We start from the raw sequence: 25,220 nt of genomic DNA on the forward strand, positions 1-25,220 counted from the left end.
CTAGGGGCGAGCTGTTGTGGTGTTTGCCTGGTTGACCATGCAGTTGGCTGTGGTGTTGGAGTAGGCCCAGGAGGGGAAGGTGTACAGGCTGAAGATGGGGAAGCTCCAGCTATTGATGGCCAGCGTGATGACCAGCACTCCGATGATGTTGAGCAGGAATCCCGTTCGGGCCTGGTGCGAGGAGAGCCAGTCTGAGCGACCCGTTGCTGAGCCGGGCCAGTACCCAGCCCTTGGTGTTCACGGGTGCTCAAGAGCTCTCTTACCAGCAACACTCTCCCCGGAAGTCTGCCTGTGGGTCTGACCCGCAGCACCAGGCAGCGCCCCCTCCCTCTTGCTTTAATCCTGGTGCTAAGAAGGGAAAAGGAAGCCCTTCCTGAGTGTTCAGGGCCTTGGGCTTCGTTCGAGTCCTTCTCCCCGGGTACAGGTGCCCTAGCACCTGGGAGCCTTCCTTAAATTCCTCACCCCCTCCTCTCCCTCTCGCGTGGTTGGCAGGGTCTGAAGATGCTCCAGCTGGGGATCATGGCACAACCCTCCTGCTGTCCCCCAGCCTGCACAGGCTTTGCTCTTAACGCTGAGAATCTCAGTGGCTTTAGGCTTCTTTGTGGTCCACCAAGAAGGGAGGACAGAGCAGAAAGGAGCACTGAAGCACTCAGGTCCCACTGCTACTCACCATATCAGACACTTTGAGGCCTCCGAAAGAGAAGACTATGGCGTTGGGTGGGGTGGCCACAGGCAGCATGAAGGCCAGGGAGGCAGACAGCGTGCAGGGGAGCATGACATAGAGAGGATGGAGGCAGATGGCCTGGGCCTGGACGGGGAGACAGTGGGCAGAACTGATCCCAGTCCTCATCCCAGAGAGGAAGACGTGGCCCCCAATTCTCCCCCTTCCTCTCTCTGGGGGACAACCTTCCCCGCCCCCCAACAACATAGACTCTGGCCATGAACCCCACCACTTCTGCCAGAAGGCACTGGTGACCTGGGAAGGGCCCCTTGACCTCTCTGGAGGGGATGAGTGTGCGGCCCTGCCCAGCGGGGCGTGGTGAGGGGAGGGGCCCATAAAACGGATCTCAAAGGGGCTCTGGGGTGTCATCAAAGGCTGCGGGAACACGCCACGGGAGGAAGGGGCTGGGGACGCTCCAGGGAGTAATTTCAACCTGTCACCTCAGGACTGACCAGAACAGGGGCTGGGCCCGGGAGGTGGGCGAGGCCACCAGTGAGGCCCATCAGGATACTCAAGGGGTAACGTCACCAGGGATGGAGTGAGTCAGGGGCCAGAGGGCCTTGTGGCCCCAGGTAGCTGAAAAGTCTGGGGAAGGGCGGCAGCTCAGGGGTCTTCTCCCGGAAATGAGACGAGGTGCAGACAGGTCACTCCAACCCGCGGGTGGGGCCCCTGGGTGGGGTGGGGTGGGCAGGAGGGCTGCCTGGAGGAAGTGTGTCTGCAGGACCAGCTCACCATGGAGGCCAGAATGGGCAGGAAAAGTGTGGTGGTGGCCACGTTGCTGGTGCACTCAGTGAAGGTGGCAATCAGCAGGCAGAGGATGAAGGCAATGGCGGGAGGTGGCACATTCTGTAGCGGGGTCAGCTTGTCCCCCAGCCACTCGGACAGTCCTGATTTCTGTGGCAGAGGACAGGTTCTCTGTGTGAGAGGTTGAGGTTCTCTAGAGAGACCTCTCTAGAGTCTTCAGAGTCAGGGCAGCTTGGGAAGGAAGGTAAAACCCGGGCAGAACCAGGAGGTGCCCTCAAAGTGATTTTGAAGAACATTTGGATGTAGGGAGAAGGGTCAGATGAGAAGCTAGGAAGAGGGGGCCAAAGGGCCTTCTTGGGAAACCGGGGGCCTGGTGGGAGGAAAGACCTTTAACTCCACTTACTCCCCCTCTCCCAACCTCTCTTAGGAGCTCCCCGGCCATCTTCAGCCCTCTCCCCGCCTCCTCCAGCCCAGCAGGTTGGCAGGAGAGAGAAGGGGGAAGGGCCCTTGCTATAAAGGCTGGGCAAGAGGCTGACAGAAGAATGGGGACAGTCCACAGAGTCATAAGGGCTCCAAGGTCTTTCCCTGTCCACATCTGTAATACCGGACTGTGAGTCCCAGGGAGCTGGGACTTTATCTCCTACAATGCTGCCCACCCAGCCCCCAGCACAGTGCTTGGCCCCTTGAACTAATAACCTGAGATCCAGGAGTCCCTGGCACCACTCTCCGACCCAGGGAAGCTGCCTCCTGTCTGCGCACTGAACGAGCTTAGCCAGAACACTGAGGCCCAGGGGCCCAGGTTCAGGGATTTCCCTCTTGGATGGCGGCTCTGGGGAATGAATGAGGGCCTGATCCCCAAAGCCTGGCTGGGTGTGATCATGGCGCCCCCTGGTGGCCCCAGTGGGTCAACTGTGTCCACCCAATGCTCGCTACTCCCTGGTGCTAAAGCTATTGCATTCTCTGTCTGGTGGTTGCTGAGAACAGTCCCTGCCTTGCAGAGAAGGCTGCCTTCCCTTTGGCTTTGAGAACCCGAACAGGGACAGGTGCCTGTGGCTTGTGTGTCTGCCCCCTCTCTTAGCCGGGGCTCTGACCTGTCGCTCCAGCTGCTGCAAAGACTCTGCCCACGAGGAGGCTCCTTAGTGGGGATCAGGTCTCCCCCGTGTGGGATAGAAGCAGGGCACCTCTTTCCCTGTGCCAGGGTCTCCCTCAAACAGTCTGGGGGGAGGGCAGGGGTTTCTCACCTCACTGCCCTTGGCCAGGGCAAAGCCACCACCCAGAAGGAAGACGATATTCCAGGGCATCTTCTCATTCACTGTCTTCCAGTTGAGGAGGGCAGGAGGGGCCTTCAGCCTCCCTGGTTTGTCTATTTCCCGGGCAGAGGAGGATGGGTCACCAAGGGCCAACAGGTTTTCCCTCCCCTCCACTTGGGTCTCTCTCTGGGCCCCTATCTGAGTTTGATGCACGTGGGAGAGGGACCCTCAGTTCGGCAACATCCTTACTTTGCCCCTGAGCTCCTGCACCCTTGGCAACTCATCCCCACTTCTCTGGGCTTTTACCACTCCTGTCAAGTGTGGTTGAAGGCACATTTCATGACAGAAGGCAGAGGCTGCCCAGAGCCCCTTCCCTGCCCCAGTCCAGGTTCTTACCTGGATCCTGAGTCAGCCCTGGGATCTTGGAGGGCACCAAGAACATAATTATGCCAATGAAGATGGCCACTGTCCCATCGGACGCCATGCTGTGGGCAGGGCAAGCAGGGCAGGCTTAGTGGCTCAGGTCTGCTCAGGGTCATCGGGTGGAAAGGCGGTGGAGAGGAGCCCCCTCCCACAGACGGGCCAAGTCCTCTTGACACGTCCTCCCCACCGTGTTACCTCCTGGTCGGCACCAGGAGGTGAGCCCCAGAAGGATTCCCTGTCTCCCCCAGAATGCTCACCTTTTCCCATCCTTGTCGGGAAAAGCCAGGTTGCCCCAGCCAAGGAAAAAGCCGGGCTCCCGAGTGAACCATAGCACCACCAAGATGACAAAGAGGACAGACACAGCCTTCTCTGCAAAGGTCATGGGGCCCAGTAGCTTGTGTTCTGTTTGGATGATGTGGAAGGCTGCCTGCTCTTGCTCCCGCTCGTGTCCGCCAAAGCCAAAGTTCTTCAGGAAGCTGCAGGCAGGGGGCGGGGGGGGGGGGGCAGTTCTTGAGAGCCCCGCACCAGGCAGGGGAAGCAAGGGGTTCTGAGTGCCTGTGTTATACTGCCGAGACCACCTCAGTGTTGCCACATGAAGGCCTTGGACCCACCCAAGGTTCTGGAAGAAGAGTAGAAGACTCTCAGGGCGTCACGGTTCTTAGCAGAGGCAAGGCTGGGGCTCCAGGGACAGGTCTCTCCATCTGCCCCCTTGACTCCCTGTCCCTCCAGAAACTCTCTTGCGCTAAGCCGTCCTTTGCTCAGAGTGAGGTGGATCTAGAGGCCTGGACCCCACGGTTCCTTCTGACTCCAGATCACCCTCCCCTCTTCCAACAGCCTTTCGGGAAACCCTCCCCTCCCTCTCCTACCTGTTTCTGGGCATCCAACTCCTGCCAGCCTGAGCCCCACCAACATCACTCTTAGAGGCACAGAGGCTGCCACTCACTCCTGTGTGCCCCTCGCTTCACTCAGGTTTATTTCTAACTTTTCTCTTGGGCAAATCTCAACCCCCCGAGGGACTGTGCGTTCCTCAATGGCAAAGACCACAATTCACACATCTTTGGATCCCCTGTGGTGCCTTGCATATGCTGGTCTCTTTGACTACACCTCGCCTTGTACCAGTGCCCAGCCTCAACCCAGCCTCCTTGCACCTGCCCAAGCGAATTTTCCAAAGGACAGCAGCAATACTTAAAAACTTTCAATGTGTCGGGAGCCTGGGTGTTGAGCATTCGACTTCAGCTCAGGTCATGATCTCGTGGTGTGTGAGCTCGAGCCCCACCTTGGGCTCTGTGCTGAGAACTCCCTGCTTGGGATTCTGTGTCGCCCTCTCTCTCTGCCCCTCCCCTGCTTGCATTCTGTTTCTCTCTCTCTCAAAAACAAATAAACATTTAAAAAAAACCCCAAAAACGTTCAATGTCCCCCCCCTTACTTCCCTCCCTCCCCACCACCACCTGGACAGGAAGGGCAAATAACAACTCATACCATTCATATCACTACTCCTAGCCTGTACTCATAGGAGACATCACCAGTCAATCCCAGACTCAATTCCAACTGAGCTCTAGCAAGGTCTCACATTCACAAGGTTTTCTTTTCTTTTCTTTTTAAAAAATATTTATTTATTTGGGGGAGATCACAAGTTGGGGGGCAGAGAGAGGAGGACGGAGGATCCGAAGCGGGCTCTGTGCTGACAGGCTGACAGCAGTGAGCCTAATGTGGGGCTCGAAAGCTCAAACCGGGGTACTGCGAGATCATGACCTGAGCCAACCTGAAGTCAGACGCTCAACCGACTGGGCCACGCAGGTGCCCCAAGGCCTCACAAGATTTTCAACTCAGACTTCTAGTCACTACCAGTAACCCAGGGTTGGAAGTAAGAATAAAGCCTATTTACTACTCTTGGCCTCAAGGGCAAGGTCCAAACTGTTTATGTGGCACACAGGCTCCTCCATAGTCTTCCCCTGCCTACTTCTCCAGCTTCAACTCCTAATATTCCGTTCTGCTCTTTACGTTTCAACCAAACAAAACTAGAGTTTTCCCAAACACATGGTCTTTCTTGCCTCTGTACCTCTGCACAAGCTGTTCCTGCTGCCTGGAATGTCTTCACCCCATTCTCCACCTGGCTGGTTTCTAGTTCTACATGACTCGCTTCGGTCAGCATGTCCTCCGGGGGCCTTCTGGCATCTCCACTATCCTGGGCCGTGCTCCTGCAGCCCCCGGACCTCCTTCTGTCACGGCCCCTGCCATACCATCACCCATTAGATGGTGAGCTCCAAGGACAGGGCCCGTGCCTAATGCCCTCTGGCATTCTCCGTGCCTAATACGGGGCCAGAAGTAAGTAGAGAGCAACAAATGCTTTTGTAAGTGGCCATGTTCACGGTGCACTCAAGCATTTACCAAAGGACTGTGGAGCCTTATGGGATGGATCTGGCCTGGGCATCAGGAGACCTGGTTTTCAATGTCAGCATGGACAAATCTAGTTGAATACCGCCCCTCGAGCCTCCGTTTGCTCATCTGCTAAATGGGGTCATACTCTCCATCCAGTAAGTCCCTCAAATGGGGATGCTAGGTACATAGGCCTTGGGAGGGGGTTATATCCACTGTCACAGTGGCCAGCCACCTGGTTACCCAACGGGAAGCTCCCAGAGGGTAAGGGCGGGCGCCCGGGCTTCTTTCGTTCAGTCCACCACTTACTTGAACCCCAGGAAGAGCACCTGCAGCCACAGCCAGGCAAGCAGCAGCAAGATGACCATGGTGGGGAAGGCAAAGCCGAACCAGGAGGCGAAGTTCACCACGTTGCCGTTTTCGGGGAAGAGCCTGAAGGGGGATACAGGCTGCTGCGTGACCCTGCCCGGTGACCGGCCTCCCTGGGGAAGGGCAGGTGCCCTGCCCCCCAGCCCCAGTCACTCACGAGTTGACCTGGCCTTGCAGCACCAGGTTGGGGGTGGTGCCGGTGAGCGTGGCGATGCCCCCGATGCTGGCCGAGTAGCACACACACAGGCTCATGCCCTGGCTAAAGCGGACCCGCTGTCTGTCCTTCTGTGCCTTCAGCTCTGAAGAAGCAGGCGGGACAGGGTGGACCTGCCCATTATCTGGGAACGAGGGAGAGCTTCGGTGGGGGGTGGGCACAGGGCCACCTCTGGGGAGCATGGCCGAGTGTTCCGCAGCCTCCGGGGGCCTTGTCAGTGGACAGCTGAGACCCCCCCACCCCAGGTGAGGGGAGCGGGCAGGGGTGCGTCCAGGTCTGCAAGGGAGGCTCAGGCCGGGTGGGTCCTCAGACACCATGTGGCCCAAACTCTCTCTTGACAGAGGGAGATGGAGACACAGAGAATGGAAGAGGACTATTCAAACAGGATGAACGGAGCCTGGATCCCCGATGGCCCACCCAGACTCTGGCTCCCTGCCTCCCAGGGTGACCCAGCATCTTGGTTTGCCCAGGACTGAAGGGATTCTCAGAACATGGGACTTTTTTTTTTTTTTTTTTTACGTTTATTCATGTTTGAGAGACAGAGAGAGACACAGGATGAGTGGGGGAAGGGGCAGAGGGAGGGAGACAACAGAATCCGAAACAGGCTCCAGGCTCTGAGCTGCCAGCACAGAGCCCGACTCGAGGCTTGAGCCCGTGAACTGTGAGATCATGAACTGAGCCGAAGTTGTATGCTTAACCGACTGAGCCAGCCAGGCGTCCCGGAACATGGGACTTCAAAACATTTTTTATGATTTTATTTTTTTTAAATGTTTATTATTGGGGCGCCTGGGTGGCGCAGTTGGTTAAGCGTCCGACTTCAGCCAGGTCACGATCTCGCGGTCCAGGAGTTCGAGCCCCGCGTCAGGCTCTGGGCTGATGGCTCAGAGCCTGGAGCCTGTTTCCGATTCTGTGTCTCCCTCTCTCTCTGCCCCTCCCCCGTTCATGTTCTGTCTCTCTCTGTCCCAAAAATAAATAAACGTTGAAAAAAAAAATTAAAAAAAAAAGTTTATTATTTATTTTGAGAGAGAGAGAGAGTGTGAGCAGGGGAGGGGGAGAGAGAGAGGAAGAGGGAGAATCCCAAACAAGCTCCGCACACAGTGGATCCTGACTCGGTGTGAGATCCCATGACCCTGAGCTCATGACCTGAGCCGAAATCAAGAGGTGGACGCCTCAACCGACTGAGCCACCCAGGCGCCCCGTGGGACTTTTTGTTTTAAAACTAAGACAGTCTTGGGCAAACCAGGACAAGTTGGTCACTGTACATCTTGCCTCCCTTTTGTCTCCCTGGGGGCTCCAATATGACCACTCCTGTCGTGGACATCATCTCAGACCCTCCCCAAGGGCCAGGGGTGGGGGCGGGGCAGGGTCGAGCCTCATCCTTCTCACCAAGCTTGGTCACGTCCTTCTGGGGACTTGGTTCCTGGAGCTCAAAGGTGGGGTTGTCGCTGCCCTCCTCTACATCCTTGCCTGTGGGCGTCTTGTACAGCTGTTCCAGAACAGCATGTGCGATGGGCACCATCATGGCCGTGGTGGCTGTGTTGCTGATCCACATGGACAGGAAGGCCGTGACCAACATGAAGCCCAACAGCAGCCTAGGGACAGACAGATGGACACACTGGCTGGTGTCCCAGTGTCCCTGCGGGGACTGGATACCCAGCACACCACCCGCTCCAGGTTCCCCAGTCCTGGCTGGTGAGCACTCACAGGGCAGGCCGCACCCCGATGATGAGGAGCACGCGGAGGGCAATGCGTTTGTGCAGATTCCAGTGCTCCACAGCGATGGCCACGAGCAACCCCCCGACGAATAGGATGTTGGTGTCCTTAAAGTACTCGATGCACACCTGGCAGTCAGGGACAGCTGAGAGGCAGGAAGGGGTCTCCCCCTGTGCCCCTGTGCCCCTGGGCAGAAGCTACAGTCACTGACATTCCCACAAACAGGGGTTGGTCTCTGGGCTCTCGGAACCAAATGGAAATGGTCTTTGGATCATCTTCCATTTAATATTAACCAGGTTCCTGTCTTCCTGCCAAACTCCTTCTTTCTCCCCTCAGGAACGAGTGCGAGGTAATCTAGCCTGATCCCAGTCATGTTTCAAGCCATTAACTAGGAGCTAGAGAATTTAGTGCGGATTCTGGAAACTACGGCAGTGGTTCTCAAAGTGTGGTCCATAAGCTGGCATCATCACCAACCTGGAGCTTGCGAGGAACGAAATGCTCAGGCCCTGCCCCAGATCCACTGAATCAGAAACTCTGGGGGGTAGGGCCCAGCAATCTGTTTCAACCAGCCCCGAGGGTGATCCTGACGCACGCTCATGTTTCAGAGTCACTGAACCCAGAAAATACAAGTTCTTTAGCTGACTTCCAAGGCCCCTTTTCCTGGGTGACCAGGCCTTTCCACCTCCCTGGCCTACACCTGGTCCGCTTTGAATTAGCTCTCAAGGGGCGCCTGGGTGGCGCAGTCGGTTAAGCGTCCGACTTCAGCCAGGCCACGATCTCGAGGTCCGTGAGTTCGAGCCCCGCGTCAGGCTCTGGGCTGATGGCTCAGAGCCTGGAGCCTGTTTCCGATTCTGTGTCTTCCTCTCTCTCTGCCCCTCCCCCGTTCAAGCTCTGTCTCTCTCTGTCCCAAAAATAAAATTAAAAAAAAAAAAAAAATGAATTAGCTCTCAACACCAACCATGCACTTCTAGAACGCACGCCCCCCCTGCTCCCCTGCGTCTTCTAGCTGACTCCTCCTTTAGTGCTCCCTGACCTGCCAAGCAGAGGCGAGGACCCCTCTTCCGTGTGCCCTGCCTGTGAGGAGTCTTCTTCCTTCACCAGTGTTTTAGAGCAGACCCCCTCCATACCGGGAGCCTTTCCTCTTGGAAAAGGGGGGAGGCTTACCTCGGAGGCATCCATTATGCCCATCATGGGGTACAGGATGATGGGGAAGAGGGCGGTGACAGCCAGGGGCAGAGCCTCGGTGCACCAGAAGAGCGCCATGAGGATGATGGAGTAGGCACAGTAGGCTTCCTGTGGGCGGGAGAGGGGTGGCAGAGCTGTTGCTGGGGCAGGCCTGTGTCCCGGAGTCACGTCACCTCCTGCCCCCAGAGAAAACAGGCCATTTGTAACAGCGGAGTGAGAGCGTGTGAAACCCACAGTCACTGATAACAGAGTCTAAGTCCCATTTCAAAACAGAAATAAAAAACAAAGCAAGGCACTCACCACCTTGTCTTTGACCTTGAGGAGGCTAGGCATTATGATCCAGCCATACTGGAGAGTCTAGATTTGGGAATCAAGCCCCACTCAGCCCGAGGGCACTGCAGTGGGCCAAAGTGAGGATCCCCCGGAGGAGATGGGGCTCATCTAGAAAAGACCCGGGGCCTGGCCAGCGTGGACTCCAGCCTGGCACCTTGGCCTTCCCTGGCTTTGTCAGAGCCTGTAAGAATATATTTGTATGACGATGTAATGCATGTTTGTTCCCTCTCCCAGAAGGTGAGCTCCGTGGAGACAGACTCCATTTTGCAGCATCTAGGTGCTTGGAGCTCAGAACCCAGCAGGCTTCAGAGCAAATTTTTTCTGAAAGACTGAATCACTGGGAAGTTTTGGAATAGTGGGAGCAAGCCTGGCCTGACCACTGCATCGCACATTTCCAGGGGGTGCCATTCACATTTATAGAAGACGTGAAAGGTTCCCCCATCCGCGAGTTGTGCAGGGAGTTGGTGGGAGGGAGGGGTAAACCTTGAGACACGGTTTTGCAAGCCTTTGGGTACCAGAGGCTCTCCTTTCTCTGACAGGGCCCCCAGGTCTAGAGGGGGCTGGCCTCAGATGTGGGAGGGGACCTGGAGCAGAAATGGAAGTCAGATAGTCGGCCGGCGTCCTGGGGCCGCAGTGACATGGAAGCCTCCAGGGGAGCAGGTGTGCACATCGAAGGCTCCCCGGGGCACCAGCTGGCTCTGTGGGCGGAGGCAAGGGGCTGTGTTCAGAAGCAAGGAGCTGGGACAGTGGGCTGGGAGGCCCCTCCTCTCTGACCTGTCTCAGCTGTCCCTGGCCCTCTTGTTTTCTCCACCTGGTGCAGGCCGTCCTCACCCCTTAGTACCTCATGCCCTTAGTACCCTAAATTTGGGAAGGGTCCCTGGCGGTAGCCAGGGGGAAGAGGAAGCTGCTGCTTATTGAGCAACTCTTAGGAGCTGGGTGTTTTCCTACCTGTGGTTACAAGAAACTCAAACAGCCATTAAGGTGGGTGTGGTGGTCTCAGGTTATAGAGGAACTTGAGAAGGTAAGTGGCTCTTCAAGCTCACAGAACTGGGGCCGAGCAGAGCAGGGAAGACCCAGGCAAGGTATCTAGATTGCAGGATTCTAAGAGCGTTTCCCCAGTGTCCCAGGGAGAGGGCACCCCTCGACTGGAACAGCACGCAGCTGCAGGGCCAGGTGATGCCAGGCTCACTTTCTCATCATGAAATTTCCACCATCTCTCCTCACCCTGGACATGAACTCTTGGGCCCCAGGGGTGGGGCCACCTTGACCTTCGCCCAGAGACCCGCCCCCCCCCCCCCCCAGGAGGCCCGTTTTGCTGAAGCTGCTGTTCCTCAAGCACTTTCTCACTTGCAAGGATTGCAGGGGCGGTTACTCATCCTCCCCTGGGGCTAAGGGCAGGCCAGCCCCTCTGGACCCTAGTGTCCCCCCTCCCCCAGCCCCCTGGGAATTCTCTGGCCAGAGACAAAGAGGGGGCTGGGGTAGATGATCACTGCTGATGCAAGAAGAAAGTGCTGCTAACACAGCAGAAGCATCCCCAGGACTACTGCGTGCCAGGCTCCGCGCCCTCCATGCTTCAGAGGATTGTCGAGTTTAGTTGCTCTAGGAGGTAAGGACTCTTGTTCCCATTCCACAGATGAAGAAGTGAAGGCACAAATAGAGGAAGTAAACATCTCAGCGACACACGCTAGCAAGTGAAGAAGCCAGGCCATCTGGGTCTTGAGTCTCAGCTTTTGCCTTCTACCATGAGCTCGGTCCCTCACAGTCACAGGGTGTCCCCCAGCCTCAGGTTCACTGTGACTAGTGGGGTGTACGGGGGTGATCTGGGGCTCTGAATTCAAACAACTATCTTCCAGGGGCGCCTGGGTGGCTCAGTCAACTGAGCATCTGACTCTTGGTTTCGGCTCAGGTCACATTCTCAAGGTTCATGAGTTTGAGTCCTGTGTTGGGGTCTACGCGGACAGCGCGGAGCCCGCCTGGGATTCTCTCTCTCTCCCTGTCTCTCTGCCCTCCCCCCGCTCTCTCTCTCTCAAAAATAAGTAAACATTAAAAAAGAGAGAGAGAGAGAGAGAGAGAGAGAGAGAGAGAACTATCTTCCTGGGGGCCTGCCACTTCCTGTCATCAAGCTCCAGGCAAGTTCCTTCTCTTCTGAGACCGCAGAGAGTTGTTAATAGTGAAGCCCTGCCCACCACGCTCCAGCGTATTCAGTCTCTGGCTCCCCTAACCCTTTACATCTCTTCCCCTCCTCCCCCTCCTCCTCCTCATAGGTCTATCTGTCTCTGGATCAAACCCCAAACCGGTTTCAAAGTTCTCTCCAGAAGCCTTCTGTGGCCCTGGTGGCCCTGGCCCTGTGTGTCCATCTTACCCTTGTGGGCAGCCTTGTCTGGATGTGGCATAATTTGCTGACTTGTTCTTCCTGGGTCATAGGATTCTTAACTGGGGCATGGAGTCCCAAGGAATTTGAAGGAAAGGTATTTCATCTTTGCGCTAACATCTAAGTTCCAAACGTAGGCGGCAAAGCCATGGTGATTGGTGATTTTGTCACAGGCCCGATCGTGGCTGCCAGCCATCGGATACGTGCACAGATCGCTTGTTGCTGTTATCTCAAAAGAGTGTTTGTATCCATCACTGGTTTTGAAATTATAGTAGTTGCACCAACGCTAGAAGCTTAATGCATTAATAATCACCTATATTTCTGAATTGCGATGTTTTTTCATGTTTTCATTACCGTATTCCAACGTGATTGGTTTCCTTTATAATCCTATACGTTTTATTTTGTGCATTCCACTTTATTTCTTAAAGCTTCTATTTGTTTATTTTGAGAGAGACAGACAACGCGAGTGGGGAAGGGGCAGAGAGAAGGAGAGAGAGAATCCCAAGCAGTCTCGGCACTGTCAGCACAGAGCCGGAGGTGGGGCTCGAACCCACGAACCGTGAGACCATGACCTGAGCTGAAGCCAAGAGTCAGATGTTTAACCGACTGAGCCACCCAGGCGCCCCTATTTTGCACATTTTAAAGCAATATTCTGAGAAGAGTACATAGTGTTTACTAGATAGCCAAAGGTATGCTTAACTCAGACATGGGTTAGAATCCCTGAGAGAGGTTTTCAGCCTCCTCCATTTTGACCTCAATCTGTACTTTCTAACTGATGAAATTCTTCTTTCCAGCGTATCTCTTAGCTCAGGCAAAAGACTTGAGTGGCAAAGCATCCCGTGATGAGGACCCAAACTGCCCCCTGCCCCGCCCCGCCCAGCAACAAGGAAAGCCCTGACACCAGCAAGACCTCATGTGATTGACCCCAAGAAAGTGATTGACCTGACCTTCCCTGCCCACCCGAACATGCCCACTGACCTTTGTCCCACATTTTCCTTATATAAACCTGGAAGTATTTTCAGCACCTGGAGGCAGTCTTTGAAATGTTAGTCCACTGTCTTCCGGGTGGTGGCCTCACTGAAATTAATTCCTTTCGCAGGCTCCAGGCTCCAAGCTGTCAGCACAGAGCCTGACACGGGGCTTGAACTCACGAACTGCAAGATCACGACCTGAGGCCAAGTCGGACGCTTAACCGGTTGAGCCGCCCAGGCGCCCCTGTCCCTCTGCCTTTGCATTTTGTCAGCAGCGAGTCACCCAACCTGGTCTGTTTGCAGCCCCAGAGCCGGGTGCTCTTGCACACCTGGGACCCAGTTACATCCCCACCCTAAGGCAAATAACAAAAAATTTACCTAGCAGCAACTATCGGGGCTTCCCTGAATCTCCTTGGGAGTTTTCCAAACTTCTAGGTCCATCTCTGTGCGGAATTACTCTCTGGGTGGGAGCAGGGGTCTCTACTAGTCCCAGCAATGTGGTGGGAGCCAGAGTGAGGAACTGACGGAGGGTGGGGAGGTCGGGTGGGCGCTCTGCATATGTTCTCTCTCTTTTCCTCCTCTCATCTCCACGGGGCAGTGGCTCTCCCCACGCGCACTGAGAGGTGAGGAAGGAACCTGGGCTGGCCAAGCTCAGATGGCCGCCTGTGGCGTGGGACCGGGACGCTCTGGCCACCGGCAGCTCCCCAGGCTGCGGCAGGCACTGCGCATGCCTTTGTCATAGTCACAGCAGGTGCTGCTGTCCAAGGTGGCCCTCCTGGAGCTCAGATACCACCAGGAAAGAGTTTGTTTCTGGCAGCAAGAGCTTTTTCCTGCCTCAGTCACTACCTTGCGCAGAGCAGTAGGGGAGGGGTTCCCCAGATCTGTTCCTTAGCTGAGGATTTGCTCCTCTCTCAGTTCCGTCTATGGGCTCCCGAGGACGGGGAGTGAGGCTTTTCACCTCCGCGTCTCTCGCCCCTGGCTCGTTGGCTGGTGCTGGCCTGGGCGTGAAGCCCTCCTTTCCTGCTTGCGTCATCCCAACACCTGCCCCAGGAAGCATCCCGTTTGGATCCCCGTTCTCTTCAACCTCTGGGGAGTCGCTGCTACCGGGAGCCCCTCGGGGGGAAACCCTTCATCAGGCACTCATTTGACAGTTCCTCAAATATTCCATCCTCCCTGCAGCCACAGGGCCTTTGCACATCATTTCCTCTCTTCCCTCCCCACTTTGCCTAGTTGAGGTCTACTTACTCTTGAGCTCTTAACTCAAGTATTCCTTTTTCAGAGAATCCTCCAAGGGTTCCAGGCTCGGTTATAATCCCCATTTTCACACACCTGGCCCCTGTACCTCCTGCATAGCACCCATCACAGTCTGTAATGAAACACTTCGTTTCATGAATTTCTTGATGAACGTCAACCTTTTCATCAGACTGTACTCTCTAGGGAGTACAAAGCCTGAGTCTGTTTCTGCCCACCCCACCAGGCACCTATATGGAGGGGACACACACACACTATATGGAGAATGAATATTAGGCACTAGGGATACAGACGTGAGTCAGGCCCGGCCCTGGCCTTCAGGCACTCCAAGTGCCCCCATGTGGGCTGGCCCGTGGGGCCACAGATGGGTGTGGATAGAAGAGATAAGGCTCAGAGGGCTTCCAAACCCCAAGAATGGCTTCTTTTGTAATGGGAAACACAGGTCAGACGTCAGAAAATCTGTGTGTCCAGGCCCAGCTTTATGGCTGTGTCCTTGGGCAAGTTACTTAACCTCTCTCGGCCTTTGTCTTTTCTTTCTTTCTTTCTTTCTTTCTTTCTTTCTTTCTTTCTTTCTTTCTTTCTGTCTCTTTCTTTCTTTCTGCAAGCAACATTGATCATTTCCAGCTGTACGCACATTTATCTCCTTATCTGCAAATGGGAATAAAAGAAACACCTACCTCGCTGGGCAATCGTAAGGATAAAGGATGTGAACGCGTAGGTATATGTCATAAAGGACCACAGATGACGGTGAGCAGATGGTGGGGTTGGCGTCGGGAGATGAACGTGCTCCTGGGCTTCTGGGGAACCAGGGTGGATGCACGAGGCACAAATGGAGATGCGACTTCCAGATAATCCAGGGCAGACTCTGGACCCGGGGTGTGGGCAAGGTGTGGGACCTGAGGGCATCACGGCCTTTACCCGTCATGGGCATAGAGCAGCCCGTGGTTGTTGGGCAGCAGCGAATGTGCCTGTAGTCTCAGAGGTATCACAACTGACTCCTCCTGCTGATTGAAGGTTAACCCAGGGAGGGGGGATGGGTTGGCACACAGCGGATCACTCCCACTGCCCCTCTGCCCCCGGTAAGTAGGGATGCCGCTGGCAGGGAGCACTCCCGGGTCTGGGGAGGGAGGTGAGGCACTAGTGCTCACCTGCCAAGCACCATGGCAAAGGAGAGATCAGCGTGGGATCCCAGAGGAGAAGGGGCCCCCTTCCCGGAGCCTCCATCTGTCTGGGCTGAGGAAGGTTCTCAGAGGGGACACTGAATGGGTACTGAGGGATGAATAGGAGTTTGGTGGGCGGGTGGGCAAATGGTGTTGAGGTGAGGGAGTAAGCAGAGAGGGAACAGAATGAGGCACAAAAGATTTCAGTGCATTCTTGGCGGGGTGTAATGCTTGGAAAAGGCCTTGTCTGCCTTGAGGGAGATCTAGGACTTTATCTGGAAGACAGGGGTAAAAAGTGGGCCCCTTAAAGGGTTTTAAGAGGAGAGAGTGACATGGTCAGGTTACGCTGATGCTACCATTTGTGATTAAAAAAAATTTTTTTTAAAATATTTCTTTATTCTTGGGAGACTGAGAGACAGAGTGCAAGCAGGGGAGGGACAGAGAGAGAAAGAGAGAGAGAGAGAGAGAAAGGGAGAGAGAATTTGAAGCAGGCTCCAGGCTCCGAGCTGTCAGCACAGAGCCCGACACGGGGCTCGAACCTACGAAGCGTGGGATCATGACCTGGGCTGAAGTCGGATGCTTAACCGACTGAGCCACCCAGGCGCCCCAACCATTTGTGATTTTTAAAAATATGTGTACAAGTGTTTGTATATACATGGGAAAATCTCTGATTCAGAGATTCTTGCCCATTTTTTTGTACCAAGTTTTCCTTGGCAGCCTGATGAAGTCTTCTAACTCCTTCTCAGAATAATGTTTTTAGGGGGGCCTGGGTGGCTCAGTCAGTTAAGCGTCCGACTCTTGATTTCAGCTCAGGATCTCACGGTTCATGGGATCGAGCCCCATGTCGGGCTCTGTGCTGACAGTGTGGGGCCTGCTTGGGATTCTCTCTTTCTCTCTCTCTCTCTCTCTCTCTCTCTGCCCCTCTCCTGTTTGCATGGGTGCTCTCTCGCTCTCACTCTCTCTCTCAAAATAAATAAATACATAGGCTTAAAAAATAAAAGAATAATGTTTTTAAATCCGTTAAATAAGACGCATAGAATCACAAAGGAAACCAACTGCATTTGCAATATGAAAGATGGGCTAGATAATAACATATGTTACTCTTTCTTAGCTAACAAGACCTTCACTGGCTAACAGCTACTGTAATTGCAAAGTCACGATTAACAAACAATATTTCAAGGTACCTGCAACAGCTGTAATGCAATGTGAAAATATCTGTGATTTCTACCGGTGGCGAAGTCAAAGACATGGTTAATACTATTGTGGTTTGTGGGGGATCTGGGTGGCTCAGTCAGTTGAGCATCCGACTTCGGCTTGGGTCATGATCTCACTGTTGGTGAGTTCGAGCCCCGAGTCGGGCTCTGTGCTGACAGCCTGGAGCCTGTTTCGGATTCTGTGTCTCCCTCTCTCTCTACCCCTCTCCAGCTTGCACTCTGTCTCTCTCTCTCTCTAAATAAATAAATGTTAAAAACAAACAAACACTACTGTGATTTGTTATCTACATTCATGACAGAAGTAAATTTTCTTTAGGTTATTGATGATAAAATACAGGTGGTTTTTTTGTGTTTTTTTTTTTTTTTTTCTATCCAAGTACACAGACGTCCTGAATTTTCCCCACAGATTCCCAAGGATGAGGAGTCCCTGCTCTGGAGCATGCACACCGTGCTGGCCACTGAGACTGCCCTCAGGAAGGGCACTGGGGCAGAGAGTGGGCTGAAGACCTCTCCATTTCACTCTTTGGTACTGCTGAATTTTGTACGATGTCAGTATGCCATCTAACTACACCGATAAATCATCTAAAGATGAAAATAGGGAGCAGGGCACCTGAGCAGCTCTCGGTCGAGCGTCCGACTCTTGATTTCAGCTCAGGTCATGATCCTAGAGTGGCAGGATAGAGCCCAGCTTTGGGATTCTCTCTCCCTCTCTCTCTGCCCTGCCCTGGCTCATGCATGCACACCCTCTCTCTCAAAAAAAAAAAAAAAAAATAGAAATAAATATAAATAAAAAATTTTTAACAAAATAAGTAACATGGGGAGCTTACACCTGCTATATTGCGGCAAATGAATTGGAAGACACAGGATGGGAGTCCAGGAGGTCCCAGGAGGCTCCAAGAGGCCGTGCTGCGTGTCCAGTGGGCAGATGGCGGGGGCTCAGAGCAGGTCATAGCAGTGAAGATAGAGGGAAAGAATGGACTCCGGAGATATTAGGAGAAGACAGGGTTTGGGTGATGGTTCGTGGCTTGGGCAGAAAGAGTGGGCGGAGAAAACTCTCCGGTGCTCGTCCTGGGTGTCTAGATACATGGCAGGGACCACAAGGAGGGGAGACAGGCCGAAGGGGGTTGGAGAAGGAGGTGCAGAGTGGGCTGGGGCGTGTGATATTCTTTCCAGGAATAATAGGCCCGTCCATGCTACATGCCTAATCTTTTCGAGACACTGAATATACAAAGTGGACAATGGCCACTCCACATATAAAAATATGCCCTGAAACCTCTGCAGCAACCAGCCCGGCTAGCCCAACCACAACGTCTCCAACAATGGCCCAAACAGTCTGGATTTGTTCAATGACCGCCAGCTTCCCTCATCTTTGTCCCCACTCTCTACCCCCACTTCCAACTCAGGACCAACCAGTGACAGCCAAATATACATCCTTAACCCATCACACGGGACGCTCCGCGTCTGTCAGCCCCCGTCCAGCTTCCCCTGCCAACAGCCTCCGGTCAGGGCGGACCTGAAGCCTCCCCTTTTCCACTCTAAACCATTCCCACCTCCCGCCCACCTTTGAGGCTCTGCTAAAAGCAAGCGATGGTGGCTGACTCCCTTCCTATCCTTCGCCTGATCTCATTTGGGAGATCTTTGTTTATTTCTGCACCATAATGGGAATGAGTTTGTTACATCATCTTCTGTTCTAAGAGGCCGAGAGGAAACAATGGGGCTCTGAGTGTCAGAGAAGACAAACTGTTGGGGGAAGAGTCCTGACCTCACAGTCTGGGCTGGGGCCAGGTCCTCCTGAGTCCACAGAAGAGCAAAACAGCAGGCAGGAGTGCTATGAGCAAAGCACTCCCACACTCCGTGGGTTTGATCCCCACCACAGCCCCAGGCCTTGCTGCTGGAAACTGTCCTGGTTAAGGTTCTACCTTGCTTTCCCACTCTTGACCTTCACCGAGCAGGTGCTGATAGGCATGGACATAATTTGGTCGTTTGGGCAAAAAGTCCAAGCCGGGGAGATTTCTCCCAGGGATTCCCCTGGCCTTGGAGGCTGGGTCCTTCTAATCCTCCTCCCAGGCCTCTCAGAGACCAGAAAACCTGTCTCCAACTAGTCCCAGCACTGCCGGCGGCCACAATTTGGGATTACACCTCGCAGCTCTCGTGGGGGTGACCAGCCGCACCTCGCCCTCCTACTTCATAGGTGGGAACACTGAGGCCCCCTCGTGAGGACAACAGCTCACGTGAACAGAAGTCATCTCTGGAAAAGAAGTGCCTGGGGCTAGGGGCGCCCGGGTGGCTCAGTCGGTTAAGTGTCCGACTTCGGCTCAGGTCATGATCTCCCAGTCTGTGGGTTCGAGCCCCGCGACGGGCTCTGTGCTGACAGCTCAGAGCCTGGAGCCTGCTTCGGATTCTGTGTCTCCCTCTCTCTCTGCCCTCCCCTGCTCACACTGTCTCTCTCTCTCTCAAAAATAAATAGAGAGAGGAAGAAAGAAAGAAAGAAAGTGCCGGGGGCTAGTTGTGTCTTCCAGGGGCTAGGAATTCAGACAAGGGGCAGACGCAGAGAACCACCCGTTACTGAGCCCTGGGTACCGGGCGCTTTATGTACACGGGTTATTTCGTTTTATCTTCAGTGCAGCCCCTTAGGGGGAGAGGGCTGGTGAGGTGAACAGCTGTTCATACTACAGAGAGAATTTGGACCCACATCTGTCTGACTCCCAAACCCCTGTTTTGTTCCATGGACTCTGCCTTCTTGACCGAGAGCCAGGAAGTCTCAGAAGATGGAGGTGGGCCCCAGAACTGAGGTCCAAATTCCTTGTACGGTCTTCATGCCTAGGGTGAATCATCCGAGTCCTGCTCTGTCTCTGGGATTCAGGAACAGCTTATAGTAAGGGCGTTTTAATTACACAGATTAAAAAAAAATTTTCTAACAATTTATTTATTTTTGAGAGAGAGAGAGAGAGAGAGGCAGAGTATGAGTGGGGGAAGGGCAGAGAGAGAGAGAGAGACACACACACACACAGAATCCGAAGCAGGCTCCAGGCTCTGAGCCGTCAGCACAGAGCCCTACGCGGGGCTTGAACTCACGAACCGTGAGATCATGACCTGAGCCGAAGTCAGACACTCAGCTGACTGAGCCACCCAGGTGCCCCTAATTCCACAGATTTTAAACCTCACGCATGCATATACACAATGTACTGTTCATGTATTCTAGGAGTGCAGCTGATTCAGATGAAGAAATTCTGCCCTCTGTTCTTCCTGTACATACGATCTGGATTTCAGCTAAGCTCCGTCCGGGCAAACATTGTGCCCCTAGGAGACCGTTTTTACAGATGGTCCCATCGGGTCCCGGGGTAGGGCCAGGCACCTGCGTTTTGACCCTAAAAATCTTCACTCCTTTCTCCTGGCTTTTCAGGACTGACGACGTTGGCTGACCTCCCCCTGCCTCCCTAAGTGAGTTTATACCATCTTGTCCTCTCTCTGTTCCCCATGCCACACTGGCCTTTGTTTATCCCTCCACCTTGCCAAGCTCACCCGTGGCCTTGGGCTTTTGCACCGCGTGCCCTGCCTGGACAGCTCTTCACCCAGAGCTGTGTTTGGCTGGCCTGTTACTTGCCATTCAGGTCCTAGGGTAAATATCATTGCCCCGGGAGGCCTTCCTTGACCGCCTTATCCAGAGCAGCCTGTCCGTTACAGTTTTGCAACAAGGACAGTAGATGCTTTTGTGTGTCTTCCCCCCGCCTTCCCATCCCCCACCGTCTAAACAGTCCCTGCCACATAGTACATGTTCCCTAATGAGGGAGCGAACGCGTGAATGAATGGATGGACATAAGGTTTCTGGCTCACTGATAGGGCCTCTTTGCTGTCTGATTACAGGGTTGGGGGAGCAGTGAGGAAGCCCCAGGCCCCACTGTCCCCACACTGGTGGCGGATCTTATGGCTAGGAAGTTTCTACTGGATTCATTAATAACCCATGTTTTGCCTTTTGGAAAAGTCACTGAAGGATTTGACCTGTCTTGCTCTAGAACGAGCATCTGCTCGTCCCACCAGAGGGTGGTGAGCATTTCAAGGATTCTGTTGCTCCCTCTCGAACGCCAGCTACTAGGGACTGGGCAAGGAAAAAAGACAAAGTCCCTGCCCTCACGGAGACTACATTCTAGGATAGGGAGTCAGAGAATAAATAGAAAAGAAACAAATACATCAGGGGTGACTGGGTGGCTCAGTTGATTAAGTGTCTGATGCTTGGTTTCAGCTCAAGTCACGATTCTGTGGTTCATGGGTTCGAGCCCTGCATCAGGCTCCGTCCTGCCAGTGCAGAGCCTGCTTGGGATTCTCTCTCTGTCTCCTCTCTCTCTCTCTGTCTCCCCTGCTCATGCTCTCTCTCTCAAGATGGATAAACTTTAAATAAATCAATCAATCAGAAACAAATGTATCATTTCAGATGGCGAAAGCCCTTTAAATAAAACAATGGGGTTTCGTAATAGAGCGCACCTGGCCGCAGTCAGAGAAGGCTTTTTCTGAGGCCATGGATTTAGGTTGAAACCCAAGGAATGAGAAGCACTCATCTGGGAAAGAACATTCCAGGCGGGGAGATGAGCAATTTGAGGAGACCAGAGAAAGCTGGTGAGGCTGGGGAAGAGTGAATGAGAGGGAGGATATGAGGCTTTGGGGACCATGGGGTCTACCCTCTGAACGCTAAGAGGTTTGGGTTCTGTTTCAAGTTTGACAGGAAGCCTGTGTAAGGGCTCACACAGGGTAGTGGCTGGGTAAAGAATGGTCTGGGGAGGAACAGGGAGAGGAGAGATATGGCGGCCTGGACTGGCGTGGAGGCAGTGACAGGTGATTCCATTCAGAATGTTTCACGGAGGGGCACTAGGGTGGCTCAGTGTTAAGCATCTGACTTCGGCTCAGGTCGTGATCTCATGGTTCATGGGTTTGAGTCGCATACTGGGTGAGCTTGAGCCCCACTTCCAGAGAGCTCCGCCTCTCTCTCTCTTCTCTCTCTCTCTCTCTCTGCCCCTTCTAGGATTCTCTCTCTGCGCCTTGCTCACTTGTGCCCCCTCTCGCTCTCTCAAAAAAAAAAAAAAAAAAAAAAAATTTCGTGGATACCGAGTCAACAGGACCCACTGGTGCCATGTGGAAATGAAGGGAAAATAGGAATCAGGGACGGCTCTAGGGGCACCTGGCTGGCTCATTCAGTAAAGCATACAACTCTTGATCTTGGGGTTGTGCGTTCGAGCCCCATGTTGGATATGAGATTACTTAAAAATAAATAAAAAAAAATTTTTAATGTGTATTCATTTTTGAGAGACGGAGTGTGAGTGGGGAGGGGCAGAGAGAGAGGGAGACACAGAATCTGAAGCAGGCTCCAGGCTCTGAGCTGTCAGCACGGAGTCCGACGTGGGGCTCGACCTCATGATCTGTGAGAGCATGCCTTGAGCCGAAGTTGGCGGCTTAACTGACTGAGTCACCCAGGTGCCCCGCTAAAAATAAAACCTTAAAAAAAAAATTAATAGGAACGGCATCGAAAGAGGAAGTCGAACCACTCTTGATGAGTAAGGCTGCAGGAAGAGCCAGCTGGAAAAGATGAGCAATCAGGGTTCTGTTTTGGATGTGTAAAAGCATATGCTGTTTAAAAGAAAAGATTCAGGGGCGCCTGGGTGGCTCAGTTGGTTAAGCATCTGACTTCAGCTCAGGTCACGATCTCGCGGTCCGTGAGTTCAAGTCCCGCATCGGGCTCTGGGCTGATGATGGCTCAGAGCCTGGAGCCTGCTTCCGATTCTGTGTCTCCCTCTCTCTCTGCCCCTCCCCCGTTCATGCTCTGTCTCTCTCTGTCCCAAAAATAAATAAACGTTGAAAAAAAAAAAAAAGATTCAGGAACAAGAGTCCAATGTTAGTTGAGTAATAAGGGCTTAGAGGTTAGGGCTGGGGCTGCAGATTGGGGAGCTGTTTCCCCAGTGAGACAGCAAAAGGTCATCTAGGGGGAGAGTGAGAACAGGGAGGGAGACAGGAAAAGTGGCCAAGGGAGAGGAAAGCCAGGAGGTGTCAACAAAGCCAGGCCTCGAGAACCCTCTGGAAGGTAGGGTCTTGAAGACTGGAGCTGTCTTTTTTTTTTTTTTTTTTTTTTTTAATGTTTATTTATTTTTGAGAGCAAGAGAGAGAGAGAATAAGTGGGTTAGGGGCAGAGAGAGAGGGAGACACAGAATCCAAAGCAGCCTCCAGGCTCCGAGCTGTCAGCACAGAGCCTGACGCGGGGTTCAAACTCACAAACTGTGAGATCAAGCCCTAAGTCGAAGTTGGACGCTTAACTGACTGAGCCACCCAGGTGCCCCCGAGACTGGAGCTGTCTTTAAAAAAAAAATTTTTTTTAATATTTATTTATTTTTGAGAGAGACAGAATGTGAGTGGGTTAGGGGCAGAGAGAGAGGGAGACACAGAATCTGAAGCAGGCTCCAGGCTTTGAGCTGTCAGCGCAGGGCCCAACGCGGGGCTCGAACTCACAGGCCGTGAGATCATGACCTGAGCCGGAAGTCAGACGCTTAACCAACTGAGCCGGCCTTTGAAGGGGGATGTAGGATTCAAGGAGGGTTTGGTTTTTAAGGTGATAGTGTAGCCTGTTTGTATGCTAATGGCAGAGCTTAGGTAGAGAGGGAGACATTGATGAGGCAGGAGAGAGAGAGGATAATTATGGGAGCAAAGTCCTTGAGAGGAGCTGGTATCCAGGGCCCCAGTGGAGGGGCTGGGCCCCATAGATAGGACCAGGAACAGTTCGTCTGAGTCAGGACATAGTCTGTGAGGCCGAGGCGGGCAGCAGGGCTGGGAGCAGCACAGGGAAGACGGGAGCTCTGACACACAGCACTCCCACCAGGAGGCCTGGCTTCTAGTTCTGACTCAGGCTTCCCTGTGTGACGTTGGGCAAGTTGCTGGGTCTTTCTGGGCTGTACTTACCTGGGGAGCAAAATGGGAATCATGGTCTCTGTCTGTCCTTCCTCCTGCGGTTAGCACACTTGACCCAACCTGTCTGAAAACCCATCTGATGGGTCCCCAGCACAGAGATGTCACCGGCTTTGGCCCGAGATGAGAGTTGTCTCAAGGGTCCGCCAGGCCTTATCACTTACCAAGTGTCCTGGCCCCACTCCTGGGCCCCTACATCCCCAGTCCTTCACCCCTTTGGGATACCACGAACAAAAAGCCTGCCTCGATTTCCCTATCCGTAACAAAAGAAAAGAGCTCAATGGGCCGTGCTGGGATTGTGGGGTGGGGCCAGAGGCTGGATTCTGTCTGAGCCTTTTGGGAAGCAGCAGGGTGGAGAGAAGTTAGCTAGACCACACCCCCAGCTCTGCCACTTTCTAACTCTGTGACCTGCTATGAAGCTTGAGCTTCAAGGCCCTCCTGAACTGACCCTTCCCAAAGCCCCATTATTTCAGATTTATAATTGTATGTACTTTTCCTCACAAGGCGGCCCTCAAAGTGTACAATCTCCAAGCTCCATGAAACCAGGATCTGCCTTGGGATGCAGGTAAGGGACTTAACCTCACTTTTCCCATCTGTAAAATGGGACAGTCAGACCCACCTCTTAAGATGAGAGGAAGGGAAGCCGGAGGGCGGCGGCAGCGGGGAGGGGGGCACGGAAAGGTGAGAGGAAGGGTCACTGGGTGCACGGGACAGGGCATGTGGTGGGGGCTCCGATAAATGGGAGCCCAAGTTATGGCTCCTGCTGCCTGGTGGAGGGCAGCAGGACCCTGTGGCACCTCTCCCGCCATCCAGGGTATGGGGTCTACGGGCCCACTGGTTGGGTCCTGTCCGTCCAGTTCCCACTCCTCTCCCTCAGCTGACTTAGCCCTTGGGACCCAGGTGAGCTCTTTCTCTTTCTACGTACACCCTGAATGGCACAGACTGCCTGAGGCCAGCTTCCTCCTACACCCTTTCTACCCCTCTCTCCCGCCCCACTGAGCCCAGTCCAGGGCTGGGGGGGGGGCACCCAGGAGGCAGATAACCCCATCTGCTGCCACCTGCACCCTCTTTGTGGAAGTGGCTTCCTGTCTCCCAAGGCGGTAGATTTCAAGTGCACCTGAGCAATTAACATTGGGCTACTACACGGAGTGCCAAGCAAAAGCCCCCTTTGCTCTCGTCACCCTCAGCCTCAGGTCATAGTCTCAACTCACAAGATAGAGGGTGATGAGTGAGCTATGCTGGTCCTAAGGATGCCCAGCTCTGGCCCGGAATGCCCTCCCCCTGCCCTTTTGGAGCTTGTCTGTGCCCAGAGCCCCAAGTCCTTACCTTAGTGGGGACGAGGATGGGCAGAGGCAGCAGGAAAATGGGCAGCAAGAACACAATCAGGTAGGAGCGATAGGCCCACAGGCCCTGCCAGCAGGTGGCCATGGTGTGGACCCACGAGGGCTGCTGAAGCCACTGCCTCCGGGATCCAGGGAACTGAAGGAGCAACGCAGCAGCGGGTAGGCGGCCGGCCGGGGCAAGTTTATATAAAGCCGGCTGAGTGTTAACCATTGACCCGCTCTGGCAATCGGACTGTTTTTGGAGTCCAGGAGGTGAGAGTAAGGAGGAGGGACTTGCAGGAGGTATAAAGATCAGGAAGACTTTGCAAAGAAAGGGAGCAGGCAAGATCAAGGAATAAAAGCCTCAGGTTCTTTCGAGAAGTTAAGCCCAGAGTTAACCCCTTCCAGGCAGAGGGCTGCCTCGGGAGAGGCTGGAGAAGAAAGGGTGTCTGGGAAGCCCCACAGCTCGCCTCGCCTCTGCGGGGCAAGACCCACAGCCCCCTCCCCAGCCCAGCCTCCCCTCTCTCTTTTTACTCTATATCTCCGCAGAGCAGTTTATACTGCCCCAGGGGCAGCCCTGCCCCCACAGAGGCCCTGCCCTACAGGAGTTTCCAGTCTGAGATTGAGGACAGCCAATCTGAAGCAAGCCCTCCTCCTTCCA

The 25,220-nt window shown here is 54.0% G+C and overlaps 1 protein-coding gene across 1 annotated transcript; it reads right to left on the reverse strand.

Moving 5' to 3' along the window:
• On the reverse strand, positions 1-24,665 carry SLC13A2 (solute carrier family 13 member 2). Its single transcript, XM_047833162.1, has 12 exons — positions 24,564-24,665; positions 8,975-9,103; positions 7,802-7,938; positions 7,484-7,689; positions 6,041-6,221; positions 5,824-5,946; positions 3,396-3,614; positions 3,112-3,200; positions 2,707-2,828; positions 1,454-1,615; positions 671-808; positions 1-171 (listed from the first exon to the last, which is right to left on the reverse strand). Exons 1-12 carry the CDS (start codon positions 24,663-24,665, stop codon positions 1-3), a joined length of 1,779 nt encoding a protein of 592 aa, XP_047689118.1.
• Positions 24,666-25,220: the final 555 nt, after the last annotated feature.

The sequence above is a fragment of the Prionailurus viverrinus genome, chromosome E1 (genome assembly GCF_022837055.1).
Source record: "Prionailurus viverrinus isolate Anna chromosome E1, UM_Priviv_1.0, whole genome shotgun sequence".
Lineage (NCBI taxonomy): Eukaryota > Metazoa > Chordata > Mammalia > Carnivora > Felidae > Prionailurus > Prionailurus viverrinus.